Source organism: Xiphophorus hellerii, chromosome 3 (assembly GCF_003331165.1).
Source record: "Xiphophorus hellerii strain 12219 chromosome 3, Xiphophorus_hellerii-4.1, whole genome shotgun sequence".
Taxonomy (NCBI): Eukaryota; Metazoa; Chordata; class Actinopteri; order Cyprinodontiformes; family Poeciliidae; genus Xiphophorus; species Xiphophorus hellerii.
Genome location: NC_045674.1, coordinates 23,150,895 through 23,172,586, shown reverse-complemented (window position 1 = coordinate 23,172,586; position 21,692 = coordinate 23,150,895). Strand labels below are relative to the sequence as shown.

The 21,692-nt window shown below is 37.0% G+C and overlaps 1 protein-coding gene across 5 annotated transcripts in view; it reads right to left on the bottom strand.

Moving 5' to 3' along the window:
* cobl (cordon-bleu WH2 repeat protein) overlaps nt 1-21,692 on the bottom strand; it is a 49,943-nt gene that overhangs the window by 15,159 nt on the left and 13,092 nt on the right. For 3 of the 5 annotated variants that reach the window (XM_032558828.1, XM_032558829.1, XM_032558830.1), the window contains 7 exons: nt 21,088-21,298; nt 18,805-19,033; nt 18,142-18,186; nt 17,420-17,508; nt 16,877-16,948; nt 11,800-11,982; nt 56-629 (listed from right to left, as the gene is read on the bottom strand). In XM_032558828.1, the coding sequence (XP_032414719.1) occupies nt 56-629; nt 11,800-11,982; nt 16,877-16,948; nt 17,420-17,508; nt 18,142-18,186; nt 18,805-19,033; nt 21,088-21,298 (1,403 nt within the window). The remainder of the gene's footprint in view (nt 1-55; nt 630-11,799; nt 11,983-16,876; nt 16,949-17,419; nt 17,509-18,141; nt 18,187-18,804; nt 19,034-21,087; nt 21,299-21,692) is intronic. The other 2 variants (XM_032558832.1, XM_032558831.1) reach the window with 2 other exon arrangements.

The window sequence follows — 21,692 nt, the reverse complement described above, 5'->3', positions numbered from 1 at the left end:
AGAACACTTTGATTAGGATTTCTATTGTTTTTCTGAAAGCATAAAAGATATTTACCCATTCCGCTGTGTCTGTTGTTCTCCGCTTCATCCAGTGTGAGATTCAGGGCCGATTCAGAGTCTGACCTGGAATTGCTGTCAGAACGTTTCTCTTTATTTTGTTTTGTGGCCGTCATGTTGGACTTTTTTATTGTGAGCTGGACCTGCACAGGCCCACTGGCCGCGCTGCTGGTGCTGCAGCAGGAACCGGCCTGGTCAAGGTCAACATCTGAGTCGTCAAGGCTGCGGCTGAGCTCGGAGCTGGAATCCTGCACAACCAGGCTGTCTGTGGTGGTGCTGCTGCTGGGGGACGGAGAACTTCGGGGTGGAGTGGCATCGCGCACGGGTGGAGGTTTTGGTGTCTTTTCACCACGAGAAACTTCTGCTGTCTGCATGACCACAGAGTCATCAGAGAACGTGGGCAATTGTGGTGTTCTGGTACGGGGGACTGGGGTGGGAATTTCAATGCTGCGGAGATTGGAAACGGAAACAACAGTTGCTGAAGGATCATCAGAATCCAGAGTGATGGGGGAAGGTGTGGGTGGAGGAGGTGGAGCCTTTCTCTTCCTTTGGCCTTCTGAACTAGGGTCCTCCTAACAGAAAATAGCAAAAAGAAGATAGTGTAAGACATTTTATGCAAAACCCTTCTTCATACAGAGTCTTGTGACAGTATTCATAGGGTAATTTTTTTTACATTTTGTACAAGATGACCATAAACAATGTATTCCATGGAATTTTATGTGACAGATCCGTGAACCATAATAATGGAGAAAATGACGATCATAACTTCATCTTATGTTGTGATTTCAACTCCAAGACTTTTGAGGAAAGTCTCCACCAACCGCCTCCACTGAAAAGAAGCAACTCCATAGCATGATGCACCCACCACCATATTTCCCAGGATTTTGGGATTTAGTTTGATGCGCAATGTTAGCTTATGACCTACACAGCATTTTGCATGTAGGCCAAAATGTCTTGATGATGCTCTTCTATCTATTTATTCTAACATCAAATTATGCATAGGTGGACTCTATTGGAAATTTAGCTGATTCAAGTTTTACATTTAATGTATAATCTTGGCCTTATCTAATCAAGTAACATCTTCCATGTATGCTGGGTGAGTTAACAGTGCTAATGTCGTTCTGCTTTTGGTTCAGAGTAAACATAGACCCTATACTATTAGCACCTCTCCATCTCTCTTTACCTTCTAAAACATTTACATGCTGCACTACACAAGTAGTGTTACCAAATTGCAGGCATAAAGAGGCTAAACGCTTGGTAGTTACACCTCTGCTAATATTTATTGTAGTCCAAGGAGACGCATATTTCATACTGTAATAAATATCAATTTGGGATATATTGTGCTGCCCTACAGCACAATACATATTGTGGCATGTGGATAAATTTTAAATATAATGTATAATGGCATTTTTTCAACAATGGGTTTCATTTGGTGAGCACCACAAATCTGCCTTCACAGTGTGTCTACATGTATAAATTGGTCTTGAATCTTTAAATTAGGCCCCTCTGCTGTTGAAAGGAAGGAACAGAAAAGAGATGCACGCCAAAAAAAAGGTCAATTTTGGCATCAACGGAGTACAACAGTCCTACATACACACCACTTTATTTTTGGTGAAAGTAGCCCTTGCTGTATGGACACATCTTTGGTGTCCATACAGTAACCAAGAGTCTTCCTGTCAGTAGATTCCCTGATCTAAGTTGTGGAACTCCACAACTCCTTCAGAGGAGTCCCATAATGCCCTATTTGGCTGCTTCTCTGATTAATGCTCTTCCTACCTGTCCTTGTGATTTATGTTTGTTTACTACTGTTCTCTAACAAACTTCAAAGGCCTTTTAAGGACAGCTGTATTTCAGGTACAATTAACACCGACTTTACACACAACGGGACTCTGGTTGCACATTTGTCCTGAAGGTAGGTGGTTGCACTGAATTTTGTAAAACACTAAATTACTACACCCAACATAAAATTCCAGTAAAATACATCAAGTTCTGTCACTGTAATTGAAAAATGTAGAAACATTTCAGGATAAATTAATAGTTTTGCAAGTCACTGTCTATGTGTCTGGTTTAAGCATTAATCATTTCGTAAATTCAGCCCGTCAGGACTGAAACAATTTTACAGCCAAGTAATCAAATTGAGTGGAGTGCTGGCAGAGGCCTGAGTCTTTTAGCCATTAGTGTGTCAACATTCCTCTTCAATTCAAGACATTTAAGGTCTCCCAGCAATTCATTTAAAATGATGCTGTGGTATTGCAACAGAAAACCAGTATGAGCTTTTAACTGGGATATTTCGTAAGTTCTATCTTAAAAAGGAATGTTATTTAAAAATTAGAAATGTATGTTTTCTTTTATTCAAATGACAACATTGTCTGGATTCATTGCATGCCATACACCAGTAGTCCTGAGTTTAAAATTATATTACAGTCAACCAATAGTTTCCTTTTAAGCTACATTATGAGTTTTTTAATGAGTTAGCATTCTGAAAGAAAAAAAAATAAGCTAAACCACAAAATTACATACATATATATATAAAAAAAGAAGTTTGGAATCGGTTTCTTCTATGTAAAAGAAGTAAGTGGATACAAACAGAAAGCGAGCAAGACAAACGTTCTGAGTCTAACAAAATAAGTTACAAATGAACTAATTTACTCTACTGGGAGACAAGGCCATTCTCTTTCTTCATGAGGTCAGCGCTAAAAGATTCATTATTATTATGATAAGACGGGCTATAACAGAATCGATTTTAAATTTCCAAGTAGCTCTTGCCTTCTATTTTCGTTCTCTCTGAAACTCAACAGACAACATGCCCAGAGTTGCACACAGGGTTGCATCATTCAGCAGGGCATGAAAGAGATCAGGCCACCTTGTCTTTCTGCAGGCACACAGGGTTCACACATGAACTCAGTGAACCCGGTGCATGGCATTATATAGAAACCCGAATGCCCTCCTCCCCCCGCTCCAAATAGCTGTCCTTTTCTTCAAGGCTCTCCTGTTTTTCTCTCACCCCAGTATTCATATATACATGGACATGGGCCAAAGTTGAGCTGCAATGGATGATTGACTTGCCTTGGAAGATGGATGTGTATGCGTGAGAAGACCCACGTGTTGTTTGTGTGTGTGTCTGTCGGCGTGTACATGAGTGTATTTATGCTTGTATACGAGTTTGGGTGATTGTTTTCTCTACAGAATAAAAATACGGGACTGCAGTGAAGCCAGTGTCATGAAAGGAGTACTTCATGGGGTTCACCTGACAAGCAGTTGGATACCCACTCTCATTTATAATCATAATGATACTCTTGGCTTGAGCTGGACAGCATAGATAGGATTGTTAAGAAGCATTACATGCGTGTTGCTCTCTTGAGCTTATGGCGCCATGACTGGGAATGCAGCATGCACTTATGAGTAGGGAATCAGAGATAAGGCTTCAAGCTATATTAAACCACATTTACAAGGCAATCCTTAGCCTTAAAAGAATTCACTGTGAGTTCCAAGTCATTTGTATGTGCTAAAAGTTTAGTTGCGAAGATCAGCATTTACAGATTTTTATTTTTGATCTTAAACAGACTTCACCGCAAAGATGCTCTGTTTAGTTTCAGTAAAAAAAAACAAAAAAACATGCAGAACTATGATGCTTCAAAGAGAAACCTAATCAGTGACAAACTAAAGGATTACAATCTTTATACTAATGTGAATAACAGATAAGAGAAAATATAAACACTAGTTATCTGAAGACATGGACATACCAGCCATTTGTATTCCTTTGGCTTTAGAATAAAATTTTTTGATAAAAAAAAAAAAAAAAAAAAAGCCCAACAATGGTTTATTTAGTCTAAATAAAAGGACTATAGAGTAAGTTTACAGGACTTCGGAAAGATTTACACTGCCTTACTAAAACAATCTATTCCATTAACTGAGGTTTGACAGAAAACTTTTGCTCTGGATTTTTCTAGGCCTAAATATGTGTCCATGTTACACTATTCAGATTTTTATTTGAAAAGAAAAAAAAATAGACCAATGTATACTTTTTCTTCCACTTCAAATTTGTACACTTCTTTGTGTTGGTTTATCACAAAGGTTTCCCTGTAAAACATACATTGAAGTTTGAGGTAAAAATGATAAAATTAGAGAATTTTCAGGTGGTACCAATACTTTTGTAAGTCACTGTGAATGTAACAGGATTCAAGCACACCAATCACAGCTGTTCAGTCAGTAAAAATACACAGAAAGAGAGACAAAATTAACCAGAACAGACTGGTATGTCTTTTACTTGTTAAACTTTATAACTTGTGAGAATACTGGCCCCATGATTGAGGATTCTTGACCATACAGGGCCACGCAAATAAATGCTTAAACCTGGCCAAGCTACCATTCATCAGCTGCAGATAAGGGTCTTTTTAACAGAGCAACATTACAGCACTAATGTGGAATGCTGTAATGTATGCCTATCTATTAGACATTTTATTTGTGTGTGCAAGGGCTTGTCTACATACAGGAGCTTACTCACAATTGCATGAGTTTGTGCAAATGTGTGTACATGTCAAAGGTAAAAATAGCAGCCAAACACGATGGATTCCAATGTCATAAACACCCCTCAAAGCAGCAGGCTAGAAGACAGCTGCTGTGCTTTTCAGTGTCACTGTTATGATGAAGATGTAGGGTTGTGAGTGTAAGATGAAAGAGGTTTCATGTAAAAAGGTTTTAACAATGTGTGTCAGTGAGAAACGAGGGTGGGGGCGAAGGGTGGAGAAATGGATCAGGAGACACACAGCTGACCCAGTTTCATTGTTGTCCAACCTGTTCTACTAACCCACTGATATTTCTAGTTTTTCTTACCTCTTTCTTTTCATCAGTAAGGAAAGATAATTACATTTATTTTCAGACTCGATGAAATTACAGCAGAGAGGCAATTGAAGCAGTAATTTAATTTAAAAGTAACCAAATCTGTAAAACTCAGAAAGTATAATCTTTGTCATTTATTGAACAGTCAGATATAGTCAATAACAACTCCTCCAACACAAACGCATTCTGTTTACAATAAAAAATTCTAATTTAGACAAACCTTAAATTATGGTTACAACCCCAGCAATGCTCACATGAAAAATTAAGCCGCAGTTGCTTTGAACCCGACACAAACATTCACGTTTCATTCATTTGTCCAATCTACACTGAATGACTTCATACATAACATGTTTGGACAGACTCACGTCCAAAGAGAACTTGTCCTACACAGGAGGGGCCAGGTTCCCCTAATCCTGGCCCCTTCCTCGTCCTCTCTCAACCGTCAAGGACTATGCACAAGAAAAGAAAGCGCATATTGTTTTCTTGTAATGAACCCTAGACTTCTTGTTCCATCGCATTACAGAATTCAGCTTCACAATAACAGAGCACAACAAGAGGGTTCGGGTTTAGCGGATGGTAACACACAAAGCCCCCAAAAAACTCTCCTCATTCACCTGTTACAGTGTTGGGGTGGTTTCTTGAAAGATTAGATATTTCTCACATCGACACTAAAATAATGGCATATGGGTAATGCTGTGGTAATACATTAGTCTGAACACAACTAATGCATAAAAACAAAAAGGAAATGTACCGTCAAACTTTTGACTGAGTTTGATGGTACATTCAAACTATTTTGTATGACTGAAAATAGACTTATTTTATGGCTGAACTCATTGCTCTTGAAGAATAGTGCCATTTTATAGAATATTCAAGTAACTATGTTACCTTAAGTCATTGTAAAATGCTGTTTATATCAAACTTAAAAAAATTTAACTTCTCAAATCTTGCCTCTGTCTCTTGAAGGAGCTCCTACTTTTTCTGACACTTCACGTGGTTTTCACATTTTATTACCAAAAAATAAATAAATCAGGGGGTCTTTGAAGCATAAGACCTTGGGTCTTTGTTTTCTATGACTTTTCACTTCAATACTAACTGTAAATCCTGTTGCACTATGTCGCCACTAGATTTGCACATGGACATTGACTAGGCCGTTCTAACAAATGAAAATTCTTCAATCTAAACCATTTCATTATAGTCCTGTATGTCTACAGTCCAGCTTTGGTCTAATCTGACCAGACCACCATATCTTGAATCCATGTCCCCTTCCCAATAACATTAGTGACAAACTTTAAATGTCAGTTTTTAAACTTCAACAGCTTACAACAGCTTTTTTTTTCTTGTCACTTTTTTATAAGGCTATTTTTCTTTAACTTTCAAACAAATAAAGTTGTCGGGTCCAGAGAGTCATCCACCTGACCTGTGATCTCAACAGCCACTCCCTATTTAGCATTAGCTCTGACTGATGCTCTCTTTGCCAGCTTCCTAGCATGGAAAGTCACATTTTCACAGGTTTGCTTTCAATTTTCATTAGATAGTCTTAACATTGCTCTATGAGATGATGTTTACTCAAGAGGTTTGGAAAATCTTGCATCTTTTATTTCAGTTCACAGTCATCCTCTATTTTATGCTGGCAGGAAAGTTTGGGATTTTTCTGTTACAAAATGTCAAAAAATTGAGGGATTTAAATATTTTTGTAGGTCATTGTACTGTACATCGATACACAGAGACAAACTGTATCCTAAAGAAACCTACTGGAGAATGTAAAATACAGATGTATCTACAGGACCCAGAGCACCTGCTGTTTTCAGCTGTAGCACTATCCAACCAAAACAAGGGCTATAAAATAAGGACGGATATGGATAAGAACGTGCAGAGGAAGTGCTGTCTGTTGGTTTTGGCACAAGTGAACTTCTTTTCTAGTGCTTCCAACTGATTCAGGAAAAAAAAATGCTTTGTTTCTGAAACATATTTGGAGATACTATAGCCACGAGGGTAAACATCCTATCTGCATGCTTCAAAACCAATGTTGAAAATTGATGTCACGCATCCTGAAAGCCCAGGATACTTTCCTTGAGTCACAGTGTACAGATTCACAGTCAATGTATATCCTATGGTTTCCATTGAACCTTAAACAAAAAGTATGTTGCAAGGCTGAAAGATGTATGAATTTACTACACAGTACTTTAAAGGGATCCAACAACAGATGTCTGTTCATTATTTGACTGAAACAGGGCTGCATGTTAGATCATATCAAAATTTGAGTTGATTATTTTCCCCCTTCCATCAGTAGTTTGCAAAGTGAGAGATTACCTCACTTTGCAATCTTCAAGTCCTTTATTAAATGACTTAATAGATAATAACTTTAACTCCTTTAACTTAGAAACAAAAGTTCAAAACCTGGTTATAAAAGTTATAAAATGACTATAAAGACATTATATTAAAAGTACAGAGAATAAGTGGTCCTGTTACAACCACACCATCCATAAATTCTACTGAGCAAACTGGGAAGCAACTGAAAAACAATTTCTCACAGCTGACATGCCACAACCAGGACTGCCAATTAACTGAACAACCTTTAAGGTTCATGTAACAAGATATATCATTCAATATTATGGCATGTCAGGGTCTGTAAACTAGAACAGACATCAACACAGAAGCATGCTGTATGACATCCCAGTCCTCCGATCGCTCTGGCAGGTAGGTGAGTGGACCCTGGACATTTTAATTAAAGTGTGAAATTAATCATATGAATGATGCATATTAAAGACAAAGACTAAAAACAATAAAATTGTGTTTATTCAATGTAAATGCAATGTGGGTTATAAAAAACCCACATTTGTAAGCAATAATTCAAGAAGCAAAAACTTCTGGAAGCAAAAACTGGCTTTTTCTGACAAAACTGAAATATAAATGGGAAAAAAATGTCAACTATTCCTCAGTTCTCTAAAGCACATAAGTTATCAAACAAGAAAGTCTAGCTTATCCTTTAAAGTTTTTAGCTGAATTTTCTTCGAGGTGGAGAAATGAAGGATTTTCAGAAACAACTTTAAAATTACATGTGTTTTTAAATGAAAAATGTTAATCATCAACACTATGTCTATTAAAAATGTTTGAACTCAAAAGTGAATACTGAGATATTTTAGATATTGGATATTTTAGATACTATAATATGAGTAGAATATTATAGTAAGCTACTCATACTGTAATATGAGTAGCTTGCCTCAATTGCAACTTGAACTGTATTCAATTTGACTTTCTCAACGTCCCGTCATCATTTCTGGCTCTTTTTTCATTCTTCTGTGTAGGCTTCATAAGAGAATCAACTTCTCAAAATAGAGCCAGAAGATTCTGTAACAGTAGCTGCATGGCTCCAATGCTGAAAGGGAAAGCGTGGGAGCACAACTACTGAGATAGGAAGGCAAAAATCAAAATTGAATTTGAAATACAATTTACTGACAAAGCAAAACATAATGAGGTTGCAAGGCCCCCCGGCTGGCTTTAAAACTCCTTTACTCCAGCTCTGTAATGCTACTTAGCCTGTTTTTAACTTTTACCCTGCTGTGTCCTTCTCATGCAAGATGAGAGCGGTTCTACAGGCAGCCATCCACATTGCATGCTGTACAGCAATGGATTGTTATTCAAGTTAAAGTAGTAGTTTGGGTAACTTTATCTACTGTAGCTTGATGCATTAAGTACAAATAATGTCATGCATGCCTTAATATTTCAGCTACTAAAATAAAGGAACAGAAAGTACATAAAATATGGTCTGTGCAGAGTGCTCTGTGTAACAAAACCTCCATTTGTCCAAGACTGATCATTTGTAATAGTTTGTAAATACCCATTTGCCTTAATATCTCCAATAAAATCAAGAATAAAGAGATTCGAATTCTCATAATTCTGTCATTAAGGCTGATTTAGTTTTTTTTTTTTTTTCTTCTTTGACCGGCCTTCATTATCTCCATTGTATTGGCTTTATAAAGCTTTGTTATAGCAATCTCATTATTCCCATTGCCTGTTTTGTGATGTCAGTATCCATTACCACATCTTGCACATCAAATTAGTAGACCACATAAGCTTCCTTTGATCAGAGGGACCTTCGTAATGAGGACAGTCATAATAAATAGCTGTCCTCAGATGACCTGCTATTATGTTCCTAATATGCCCGTCTCTCCCAGAACACCCATTTATAACTGTATTTTTGCTGGTATAAGGCAAAGATAGAGGTTCTTGGATACAATGAAGGATGATTAAAATGAAAAAAAAAAGACAAAAATATAAAAAAGCCTCAACAATTGCAAAAGTTTGACACACTTAATGAGTGCACTCAAAATCTTGCCAATTTTATAAGTTCAAGTTCTCATCCACAGAATATTCAATTTCTTCAACCGCCTGCAGCAAATACATTGCTACATTTCAAGCAAATGAAAAAGCAAAACTGTTCACTGTGAAACGATTAGATTTGACACGTTCAGTTGTTTGACAGTATTAAGTCATGCAGTATTTAATTTATTACAGTATTTAATGCCAATGCCCTTCAGAAGCATTCTTGATCAGACCTGGCTGTTCTGGCAATCTTAACTGTCATGAGTTTAAATCCTTTTTAACAGCGCGGATAAAAAATTTACAGGTCAGGCACAGCTGTAATCTTTGAGCATCTCATATTTCAGTTCTGTCCCAAGATATATTCCTGCTGATTTAGAGTTTACAATCTCACATCACCTCAGCATTTAAAGTCCATATACTATTCTGATGCAATGATTTGCATACACTTCAAAAACACTGTGTACAGGTGGCGTTTTGTTGATAAGACCAGCTAAGCCATCAACAGCGTGTCCTTGCTAGTCTTCAACACCAGAAATCCTGAGACAAGTAACATGAGATGCCACCAGCACTACAGTGACAGCACTCTTGCAACAAGAGGACTCGTATAAATACATATGACACAGTTCACAGACTTAGTAACGGCGCACAACAGCAAGATGGAAACATCTATTATTAGACCAGTCATCGGGTCTTCAGCTAACCTTTCCAACTCCTGCTCTGTCTAGCAGCGTCCTGGAGGTGTTGTAATTTGGATTTGGTGTCAACCATAACCCTCAGTCTGACAGGTGCAAGGATAAATATCAAATCTCTGTCTGAGCAAGTCAAATTTAAAATCCCTAAAAGCAGCTAAACAATTACACCGAGTGTCTTTGGAGTAGCAAAACAAGGGAAAAAAAGGATTTGAAAATTAAACATTTATTATTTAGTAACAAATGCACTGAAAAATGTATTTTCAATGTTAAGTTGCATTCACATAGCACCAACAAGAATTTTTGGCCCTCCGGGTAAATACATGCAAAAAGCCATAAAATATGATCCCATACTGTAACAAAATGGTACAATTCTCGAGTTATTTTGAGTATATTTATGAAATAGGTAAACTATTGCATTGGCAATAACAGTTAGTGTGATAAAAAAGATTTAAGACCAATTTACCATTCCTGTAGTGCCTTGCAAGAGTATTCACACCCCTTAAACCAGTTTCCACTTAAAATAGTACAAAGAACAAAAGGTCCTGTTACATCCACATCATCTCAACAAAGTGAGAAAGAAAAACAAATTCCCAAAGGTGACATGTCACAACCATGACTGCCAGTTAATTGGACAACTGAGATTCTAACCCTCATAATTCTGTCATTAAGGCTGATGTAGTTTTTTTTTCTTCTTTGACCTGCCTTCATTACCTCCACTGCAATGGCCTTATAAAGCTCTGTTTTAAAAATCTCATTATTCCCAATGCCTGTGTACTGATGTCGGTATCCATTACTACATCTTCCACATCAAATCTGTTGATCACATAACCACACACTGCAGTTGGGTCTGGTGTGACACTAAAGAAGGATATGTGAAAAATAACTCCATGCTCGCTTTTTAGAATGGGAGATGATATGTCATGCCGTGGGCTTATTTCTCCAAAAATAGTTCCTGGTAAATTTGTTCATAAAATCTGGAGTCCTTTACAGGAACATAAGTGTTGGGGGTACTGTATATCTATAAGCTCATCTGGTATAAAATCAAACGTACACTGAAAAAAAGAAAAGAGATTCTTGCTCTTGTTTTTTTTTTAATTATAATTATTTTAATCTCTCTGGCTTGAGCCTACATCACAGTCAGCTGTTTGGAGTTGATGATATTTTCTCAGAAACAACTTCTGCTTCTTTGTACTCTGTTTGTTTGTGTGCTTAATTATGCCAGTGAGAATAGCACAATTGTCCATGTTAACATGGGAATAACATTTCTCCTCTGTAACACTTATCATGAACACAGACCCCTCCAAATACACGGAACCCTGTAATCAAATGAAGTGAGGAAGGATATTAGTTGCTAAACAACATTTTCCACCACGACGCCCCTTTATAGAGGACACAGCGGAGATGATTCATTCTACCACATCACCCACATGAAAAAGATAGGGATAAAGCCGTTTTTTGCTTACATCACGGTTGATGATTTAAAACAGTTTAAAGATTTGTTTTTCTTTTTGATTTAACGCTTGACATTTTTTTTTTTGCATAATAGATTTGAACACAAAGGATTTCCACAAATGTTTCTTGTCAAAATACATATTTTTTTCAGTCAGACTTTCAGAAAGACTGGTCAGGATTTGAATATGGATGCATGGATGAAGATCTGTGCAGTTCTACACTGTAAAAGGACGAAAGTTTGGAAGAGTTGTTTTGCATATGTACAAAGAAAAATTACCCCAACATCAGAGCACTGTTTTTAACGACAAATGTTGAAAAATAGTTTTAAAAATCAGTGTGTATCTACACCCACAGGTGTTCAACAAGTGCCATGCTTCGTCTGACTAATGAGTCTAAGTCTGAGCACCGCACAGTGTCGGCGTTTTTATCTCTTCACCTGATTGCTCTTAAAGCTTGTGTTTCCTTGGCTGGGTACTGGGACAGCAGGTGGTACTGGGGCCCTTCTCTTCTTGGACTCAGCTTTGGCATGCATCGTGGGAATATCAGTGAAGGACTGAGACTGCTCCAGGGAGCCTGGATGTTCTTCTTTATAGGAGACCCCTGACACAGTGGACAGACCCTGTGGGTTAGAAGAAGAAAAACAGGAGAGAAGAAATCAAATCTTAAATAAAAACATTAAAATATGCATATATGCGATACAGGAAAGACTGATTTAGGCTCTATTTAATACCTTTGTCGTAAAATTCTGAGAATAGAAATGGATCCTGCACTATTTTAAGATGAAATCTTCCTTCAAAGGATTGTTTTCATTCTTTTAATAATGATTTACTAATTTCAATGTTTACCTTTAGTCTACCAAGTTTAATTCAAAGCTGCTATACAAAGATTTAATACTTTTCACATTATTGGCACTTCAAGCCCCGTGGGAACATAAAGCTGTCTAAATCTGTCTAAATAAGGATCACAAACACACATAGATACTCAGAAACATAAAGAGACCGACACTATAAGTAATTCTTTGGTCATAACTGATATTGCCGAATTTATGTGATCAAGCTGAAAGTGCAAGCTTACGTTCAAAGGGTGACTGCTCTTGACTGAATGCACTTTAACAGAAAAAAGACTCGAATGTGTGATCAAAGACAGCCTTGAGTGCTCCTGAAAATCTGAGCCTCCCTGTGGCTCAGCTTGGTACAGAGCCTTGGCACAACAGGGGCACCACACCAGGGTGTGCAGCCCCATGATCGAAGTAAAATGTTTAAAAGCAAATTAAGCAATGGATTCAGACAATGCCTGAATGTGAGATTAAAGAGCAAGAAGGAACATTACGTTCCGATCACTTGAAGTAACAATACCCATGGTCAAAACATGCCATGAGCAGGAGGAGCAAAAGAAAAAAATGGAGAGAAAAATGTAAAACCTTTAATAACAGCTTTAAAGATGATGAAGAAATTGTATTTCTTTAATAAAGTCCCAGAAACAGAAGTAAAAAGAAGCAAGCTCAGACGACAACCACAATACACTAGAGGCTTTTTGTATTTTGCTGTAAAGAAACATTTTTCTACACTGTAATGCACAAAACATCCCACAGTCCTGACCTCAACTGCCACTAAAAAATGAAATAAGTCGGTAAAATACTTGCAAAATGGTACAACTCTTCTTTGACTGAACAGTTGTTCTCTCTGTGGTATGACAGATATGCTCACAGGATGACAGGATAAGAGACAGGCAGAAGGAGCTGTGGCAGGCAGCAAACTGAGTGATGAAAACACAAAAGGGATGCTTGAGGGGAGGCTGATATGATTTGGAATCCCCCAAAAAAGAACACATTTCAAGTCAAAAAAAAAAAAAAAAAAAAATTCAAAGGAAGAAATTCGCATGAACTCTATCTGACTTTTTCACCTGCTCGCTCCTTCTCCTTCGACCTAGTTAAAAACATGAAAACTGCGAGTGGGTAAACTAGATCAGAACGTTCTCTGGCACTTGGGAAGGGAACACAAGTCGGCACCGCATTCATAATAACGATGAGAGCAACACAAAAGGAACCTAAAGGAGCATCATTTACATAATGCATCTTGTAGTGATGCCCATTACTGAGAGCTATAAATAGAAAATAACACATTAGCAAATAACTTAAGATACTTAAAAACAAAGGTGGCTTACGATGACAATTACAGTAAAAGTGCTAATGCCTGCTGTGATTTGAACTTTGGGGACTTGTTTTTGTGCTACCATTTAAAAGTCACTGAATGAAAAGTACGCAGTATTTCTCTGCCCTCTGGTTGAATCTTTCAAGTCGGTTTCATCTAAGATCACAAGTGCTTGTGCGTGATAGGAAGGGGAAAAAAAGCTGTAAAGGCTGAGTATTTTATAGACCTCAGAAAATGAATAACTGACAGAATGCATGAGGGAGAAATACAGAAATCTTTTTAAAGACTTCAGCAGGGTTGGCAGAGTGCAGAGGGAGAAGACACATGCGCTCACAAATATTATAATGCAGTAGAGTTCATGCAGAGTTTATGGGCAAAGGGGATTTAGATCTTGAGTACTTTTAGAGAATAATTATAAAACAGCAACCTACCCTAAAACATGAATAAGAATCACCCAATATTTAATTAAGTATTTAATCCCCATTCCAAATCTATAACTTTAATCTGACATCCCTAAATAAATTAAAGACAAAAATGTAAAATAACAAAAATCAGTAACAGATTTTTTTGCCAAGTAGCCCTGCAAATCCTCAAAGGTTTGCTAGAGCAGAGTAGGCAAGAAACTCATTAGACAGACAGAGTATAGACAAATTGTAAACCAACAAAGAAATGGCCTGTCCACTTAGACTGACAGGCCGAGCCATAACTCGTTAATCAGAGAAGCAGCCACGAGACCCGCAGCAGAAAACATCAGCTCAAGAATCTGCCGCCAAGACAAAATTTGTCTTACAGTCCACAAATTTAGCCTTTATTGATGAGTGGCAAGAAGAAAGCCTTTGCTGAGAAGGGGGATATAAGAAAAAGTTGAGTGTGCAGTTTGACACAGACCATGTAAGAGACGGCAGCAAATGTGGAAGAAGGTGTCCTGGTTAGATGAGACCAAACTGAACATTTTACGTGCAAAGGAAGACCAACACTGTCTGCTGGCAGTGGCAGCATCATGCTGTGGGGTACTTTTCTTCAGCAGGGACAGGAAAGCTGATCAGAGTTGGTGTGAAAATGAAAGGAGCGATGGTTCAAGTTCCAGAAGGACATAATGCCAGAGGTACAGTTAAGCCCATCATTTAGTTTGAAATCCATTTGTCATTCAAACTGGATTCTTTTTTCTTATCCTGGTTGGAAACGACACAGGCATATCCTAAAAGAAACTGGTTTTTTTTTTCACCATGTGGAAAGTCTTGTATAACATTTATACTGGGCCAACTGGAACTTGAAGACACTTGGATCCTTGTAGCCCTTTTTTGAGTTGTGCTTACAACTCAGCACCTTTGGCTGATTTGTGAGCCATTTCAATATGGACAACTGTCCATATTTTAATGCATGGACAGTCGCATGGACAGTTGTCCACTCATTAAAATATCATGGTTAGTTAGTGTGATGTAGAATCTTTAATTTTTTCCACTTGCATACACTTGAAGAACACTCTGTTATACTGTATAAAATGTAAGCAAAACAATTTTTTTTTTCCTTTTTTGTGCTGAAATCTATGGCTCACTTTAGCATTATATTCTGTCACACAACTGAATTAAATTAATACTTGGTTTTAATTTTTAACTAGCTTCCATTTGAAACAGAATTACCCAAATATAAGGATATGTGGAATGTCAGAGTTTCTAGGACCACACACTCTTACCCCGACCTACACAGTAGTTTAGCCCTTAATGAACAATTACAGATAAGAGGCTGGGCTTTTACTGTTAATGTAGCCAAGGTAGTGTAATTTGATGCCTTCAAGCTGATAACACAGCATGTATGCAGGTGTGTGGGTGTGTGTGTGTGTTGGGGTGCACACCTGCATGTGTGTGGTCTGATAACAGTCAGTGAATGAAAAACAATCATATCAGAGACGAAAGCCAAGCTGCATTGACGCCCACTGATAACGATAAGGCTGAGAATGAAAATATCTATAAATCAAACTTAGCTGCCACTGCCTTAGATACATTTTGGTATTTGGATTACATCATAAAGATGACACAATGCCTTTTACATTGTGTTTTGCACGCATAAATCCTGTCCATGCCTTCCTTTTTTTTTTTAACACTTCCTGACTCAGTTCAAAAGTTTTCATTCTCAACATTTTCAAATAATTACATCAAGGAAATGAGGCATACAATGAGAAATGTGCTATAAAGCATCAACAGCAAGCAGACCAACAATGGAGGCAATGCACAGTGTTAGTGATATGACAGAAAACAGGAGGGTGGAGTCCAACCAGCAGCTTTTTAACTCAGTGAAACAGAACAGCAGAGAGTCGGCCAGTGTTTCTTTACCTAATGCAATTGACTCCCTTCTTAATGAAGTTATGGGTGTAACAAGCAGACCTCAGCAGCTGAGAATCTGTTTTACAGTGACGTGGTTACGGGAAGTTTTATGTTGATGTTTAAACCTGAAATAATTAGTTGCAAACACATCTATCAAGGATTCTAATTTTACTAAACATTTTCAGATGTTCAAACCAAGAAGCTGCTGATCTTAACCTTCTGACTGTGTTTAGGAATAAGGTTCATTGCTCTTCACTTACTGTTCTCTATTAATAATAACCAGTGTACCTGTTGCTTGTAATTGTCCAACTTGTAATTAAGTGTTTGCATGTAAAACAAGTTATTTTTCTACATTAACATGACAGAGGCCTGCTTACAAATGTAAAGACAGTTGCTGCCCTCTGGAGGACAAAAGAAAACAATGTTCTTTTACTGGAGATATAATGACCAACTTTTTAAATGACCCAGCTTTAACTACAATAAGCATGTACTGCAACTCCCCATTTGGACTTTGGACTCATAAACCACAACATTGTTCAAGCATGCAGTGCTTCCAGTTGCACATTAATTTATACCTTTAAATGACAGAGAATATCCAAGTTTTAATACTGGAAATTTAATCAGAAAAAATCCCCCAAAAAACTACCCTTTTCTTGCAAATTTGCAACTTTTCAACATCAGGGATTTTTTCCATGGCACATTATTTTTTCTTTGCTACACTATGATCCTAATACTCGGTCATACAAAAGATTAGACCTATCAACATATAAATGATTTTTACCTCACACAATACTGTTTGCAACATGCTACACCAGTTTGAACTGCTGAGTGAGAATAAAAGTCTCGGAAACAAAACATTACATTTTAACTAACTCTATACAAAGGACAAAATGAGTCCAAAAACTTGCAGAATCAGCAAGTCTTTGAAGTTTGTTTTTCAATATATGCTGCAATCAACTGTTGTACTATCCACCCATAAAAATAGCTGAGTAATTTCATAACTAGTTCAGATGAGATTGATAAATATATTTTAAATACTTACATTGAATTTTGTGTCTGAGTTTTGAACTGCAATGTCATCAAAGTCATCCATGTCCAAAGACTTATTGTCAGTCTGCAAATGGAAAGGAATACACACATGCAGCATTCAAAGACACACACATGCATTTAGTGTTTTTCAAAGCCTTTTCTCTGGCTGTTTTACATTAGATACCAATCTGATCCACAACATCATCATTGTTAAGAATGCAACCTTAAAAATGCTTCTTTGAGATTATTTTGAAAGATGAATTTTCGAGACAGCCTCAAGCAGGAATCAAACACATTTGTGTTTAATAAAATTAGAGACAGCAGATATTTTCAACGATATAGAAATAGACACTTTGTATCCATCCAAAAGTATGACGATAACTCAAGGAATGTGCCTTACAGCTTGGCTCAGAGGCTTTAGATTTATACACAATACAGGTTTACTTTTGACTAGGAAAATAAATTAAATAAAGATGTTAGGTTAGTTGACAAAATGGCTGCCTGTTACTTTAGAATTTGCGAAAGTACTCCCTACATGTGACATTTAAAATCTTACCTTTGATTTCCTTTTGCTGAATGGGAAGATATTTAGCAACCCTTTCTTTTGTGGTCTTCCCAGACTAGCAGTACTGGAATAAAAAGACTCTACAAAAAACAGAAAAAAGTAGAGGAAGTGAAGTTAGATATGGCATCATTAACGAGTCATATTAAAATAGTTAGGGGTCAGTGTTATTCTGAAACTATAGCAATGCATAAATTACAGTTATAAAGAGGTCGGAGTGTTTTTAATAACTAAACATTCAATTTAAATCTGTTATTTACATTGCTTGTACACAACAATATCCAAAAAAATCGATTAATGAAAAAACTGTTTCAATTGCTATATCTTACTTTATTAGCCAGCAGAGGGCGCCAAAAACCTAATTGTTTTCTACCAGTTTTATTTAACCTTCACATGTTAAACTGACGTTTCCCAATAAAAATGCTATTTTCGTGCTATCCTACTGAGCAATGATGTGATTTGGTCTCTAAATTAGCAAAGCTAATTAAGTTCATTACAATTATTCAGAAATAAAAGATGTCAATATGGTTCACACATATTACAACTATAACTTCACATAATTTTTTTTTAACATAGTCTTACTATAAGCAGCCTACAAAGCTTAATAAAAGCGCCAACAAGGCTTTGTTAATGAGGAAGCAGCAGTAGATTGGGTTAAACAGCCATTGGGGGTTAGTATAGAAAACATTAGCACCAGCAACATGGAGGACATATACCTGAGTTGTTCAGAACAGGGGCAGAAGCCATTTTAGGCTGTAAAACTGGAAAAAAAAAATTTACAAACAGACTGAGTCATTGATACGTAACCTGCATTGCAACAAACTGATAAATTGTTTGTGCTCTGTCGAGACTTTCAAACATCTAAAAATGCCACACAGACTAAACTAATGTGGAGGATACACACACAAATAATAAATAATTTTACAGTATCCGGATGAAAATATGCATGCCCTTGTGTTTGAAATACACCAAAGTGTGATGTGATAATGTACATATCTAAAACACTAAGATTAGTGAAAAAGTTTGAAATGAAGTGAATGCTCCTGCCAGGTACTGCATGCATACTAGTAGTTAACGCAGCTGGATATTAAAAAGTAGATAACTGCATTTGACCATAAACATGACATAATGTTTTGCTTGTATCATTCTGCGCCACACCAAGAATTTCTATGATAAAAACAGAATCTTTCTGGGTTTGGTTTCTCAGAATGACATGAATCATAAAATATGACCTTGACTCCAATCACAACTGAACAGATAAGACAAAATATCCATATAAAGCAAGTCCTATTCCACTCACAGTTGATATTTGTCACTGAAACCACCATTGTACACATAGCACCACATTAGAATTAGCGTTAATTCAGGTTAAGGTTTACCTAGACTCTGGTCGTGCACGTAGAGTTCTTTGATTCCCAGCTCTGTCAGAGATTTGTCCAGCGGTAACTCGTGGCGACTGATGCAATCTTTCAGGAGCAGGACATGTGCAGGGTCAAAATCACACTTGTCACAGATGGCCGGTATCAAAGCCTGGAGCGGAACCAGCGGGTTGACCCGTAACACGGCCTTCTGGTTGCCGTGGAAGTTCACCATCAACCGCACAGTTTTCTGAGATAATGATGGAGAGAATTAATCAGTAAATCTAGGTCTACTGATCAAACAAAAGCCTTATTAAGTAGAAATGTGTCAATCAATAGACAAATTCCAATTATTTAGTTCTACGATGGGAAAGTAGAAAAACAGCTGGTTGCACTTCTAATAAAAGAAAAAGTTGCCAATGCTTGATGGAAATATTGAAACAACAGAAAACTTTATATATGTGATGCTCTTAAATGACTAGTGTGTAGTATGCACCAAGTCTGTTTACCAGTCCAACCTCATCTGTCCTGCATTTGCAAGTCTCCCTCCATCATCTGCAGATCACAGCGAGTTTGAGACTCACACATTCCCTTCATTACTGACAACATGACGACTCTGGAACAATATCTGATATAAAATTTGTTTGAGTCCATGCCTCAATGGATCAGAAGGATTGTGGCAACATAATGGGAAATAAGTGGTTGCAGCTAATGATTATTTTAGTAATCAATTATTCTATCAAATATTCTGATGATTAATTGAATTTAAAAAATTTGTCATCTAATCACTGCAATTTATTTTATTAAATTTTAGAAATGCATAAAAAAAATGCAAAAATAAAAACAAAAACAATTAATTCAACTTGTTTTTACAATAATAGAATAAACAATTTATTGTCTAAACATAGCATTCCTTTAGTGAACGCTTTATCATTTGGAGCAAAGAATGCATATAAATCTAAATAAAATGTTTCTAACATCAACCAGTGAAAAGCTCAAGCCTTTTTGCTTGAATTAGGATCAATATAGAGCAGGGTTAAAAAATTGACCATTTTTTTCAATTAGCCAATTAATAATTGGAAAGCAAAACAAGCTTACTTGTAGGCATTTCTTTTACAGAATTTGAACCAGGAAAAATGAAAACAATGTCACTTGAGGAGTTCTAGGTATTATGTCTTTACACACAGAGAAGGTTTTTTTTATTTTAAAAATTTATACATTTCCTGTTTTGGCTCCAAGTGTGTCGCTCTTTCTTCAAATGACCTTATTGTGAAGTCTGCATATGCCAGTTAATTAATCGACTACTAAAATAGCTGATTATCATTTCAATAATTAATCTAGCATGATTAATCAGATAAACTGTTTCAGGACTAGAAATAAGTCCCAATTGGGAAACAACTCATAATGTTATGGCCGATTAGCATATTTTAACAGGACATACCTATTTTTGATCAACCGAGTACACACTGATCCCACAGCAGTCTGACTTTAACTGCTGAAAAGCCTAATGGGTGAAGGAATAAAACAGTAAATGACTGACAGCAGTTGTAGGAGGAGTGTTGGCCTCTGGCCTGAGGCCAGGTGGGCTCAAAGGCAGACAGAGCTGCCACTGAGCCCTGAGAACAGCAGAGAAATAATGCATGGTAACTAAAGGTAAGGGACTCATCAAATATTGAAACACCTGAGGAAAGCTAAGGAGAGGCAGAGAAAAATACACAAAGAAAGAAATAGCTGAAGAGTGAACAAAAAGAAGTAAAAAGTAAAATGTTAACACAACCTGTAGAGTTTCCACTCAGAAAAGGCACACAAAAATAAAGAGTGTATAAAATTGACTCTAGTATGTACAGGCCAGCTTACAAGCAACCAGCTTCCTACCTTAGCATGAGCCCTTACAGGTTTCACTGGCCTTGCCTTCTGCCAGTGGTACAAAGTGGACAGGGTGGAAGAAAGATTACAAGGGGCCTCATGTAAGCAGCATAAAGCACGTGATATGAAATATTGTTACATAATGTGATCTATTTTTTCTAGGATGTTAAATGTATTAACTGATAGTTATTCATATATGACTGAAAAAAAAAGATGTTCTCCAATTGTAATTCTCTTTTATTAAAATATCTGCTTCATTTTTAGGAAAATACCTTTGGCCACAACACAACATATAAGAATCGTGGACCATTTGAACTGATTTCAGGCGGTAGCATATGCAGTATTTTTTAAATGACCTCAAATAGACTTCAAAACGCAATGAGCACACAACAAAAAGTGGGACCTGCTGCAACAAAAGCGGGATTCCCCGTAACTCACCTCTGGCACTTTAGGAGCTGGTCTACGGGTCACTTTCTCCTCCACGACTTTCTCCTTGATGAGCACACAGGCCACATTGAAGGAGCCGAGCAGGGCGTTGGGCTTGAATCCCAAAGAGTGACCGTCGGGGGAAAGCAGCTCCAAGGTGTGCGTTGATGGGTTAAGATGGTGGTGACCACACAAATCAACCAGCAAATCCATCAAAGGTTTACTGGGAGACGAGAAAAGAAAGAGGAGTGAAAGTGTGTCCGGATAATATGTGTGTGCGTGTGCCCGACTTTGTAAGGACAGAATATTGGGTTACGAGGCCTACCTAGCTTTAGCTTCACAAAAAAGGAAAGCAAAACGAACTCGTATACCTAATGAACTGCAAATAAGCAGGACAATAAAGTTGTTTTTTGCCAGAATTAACTGCTGTTTTCCCTTTGCTTTTTGGAAAACTCAAACATGTGATGTCTTCATATCTAACTGGAGTTCTTAGATGAGCACTGAACAATATTGTTGTAAACATATCTAAGTCAATTTTAAAACTATAAACAGCAATAAGTTATTAATAAGCTAAATAAGTAGTATATTATATATATATATATATATATATATATATA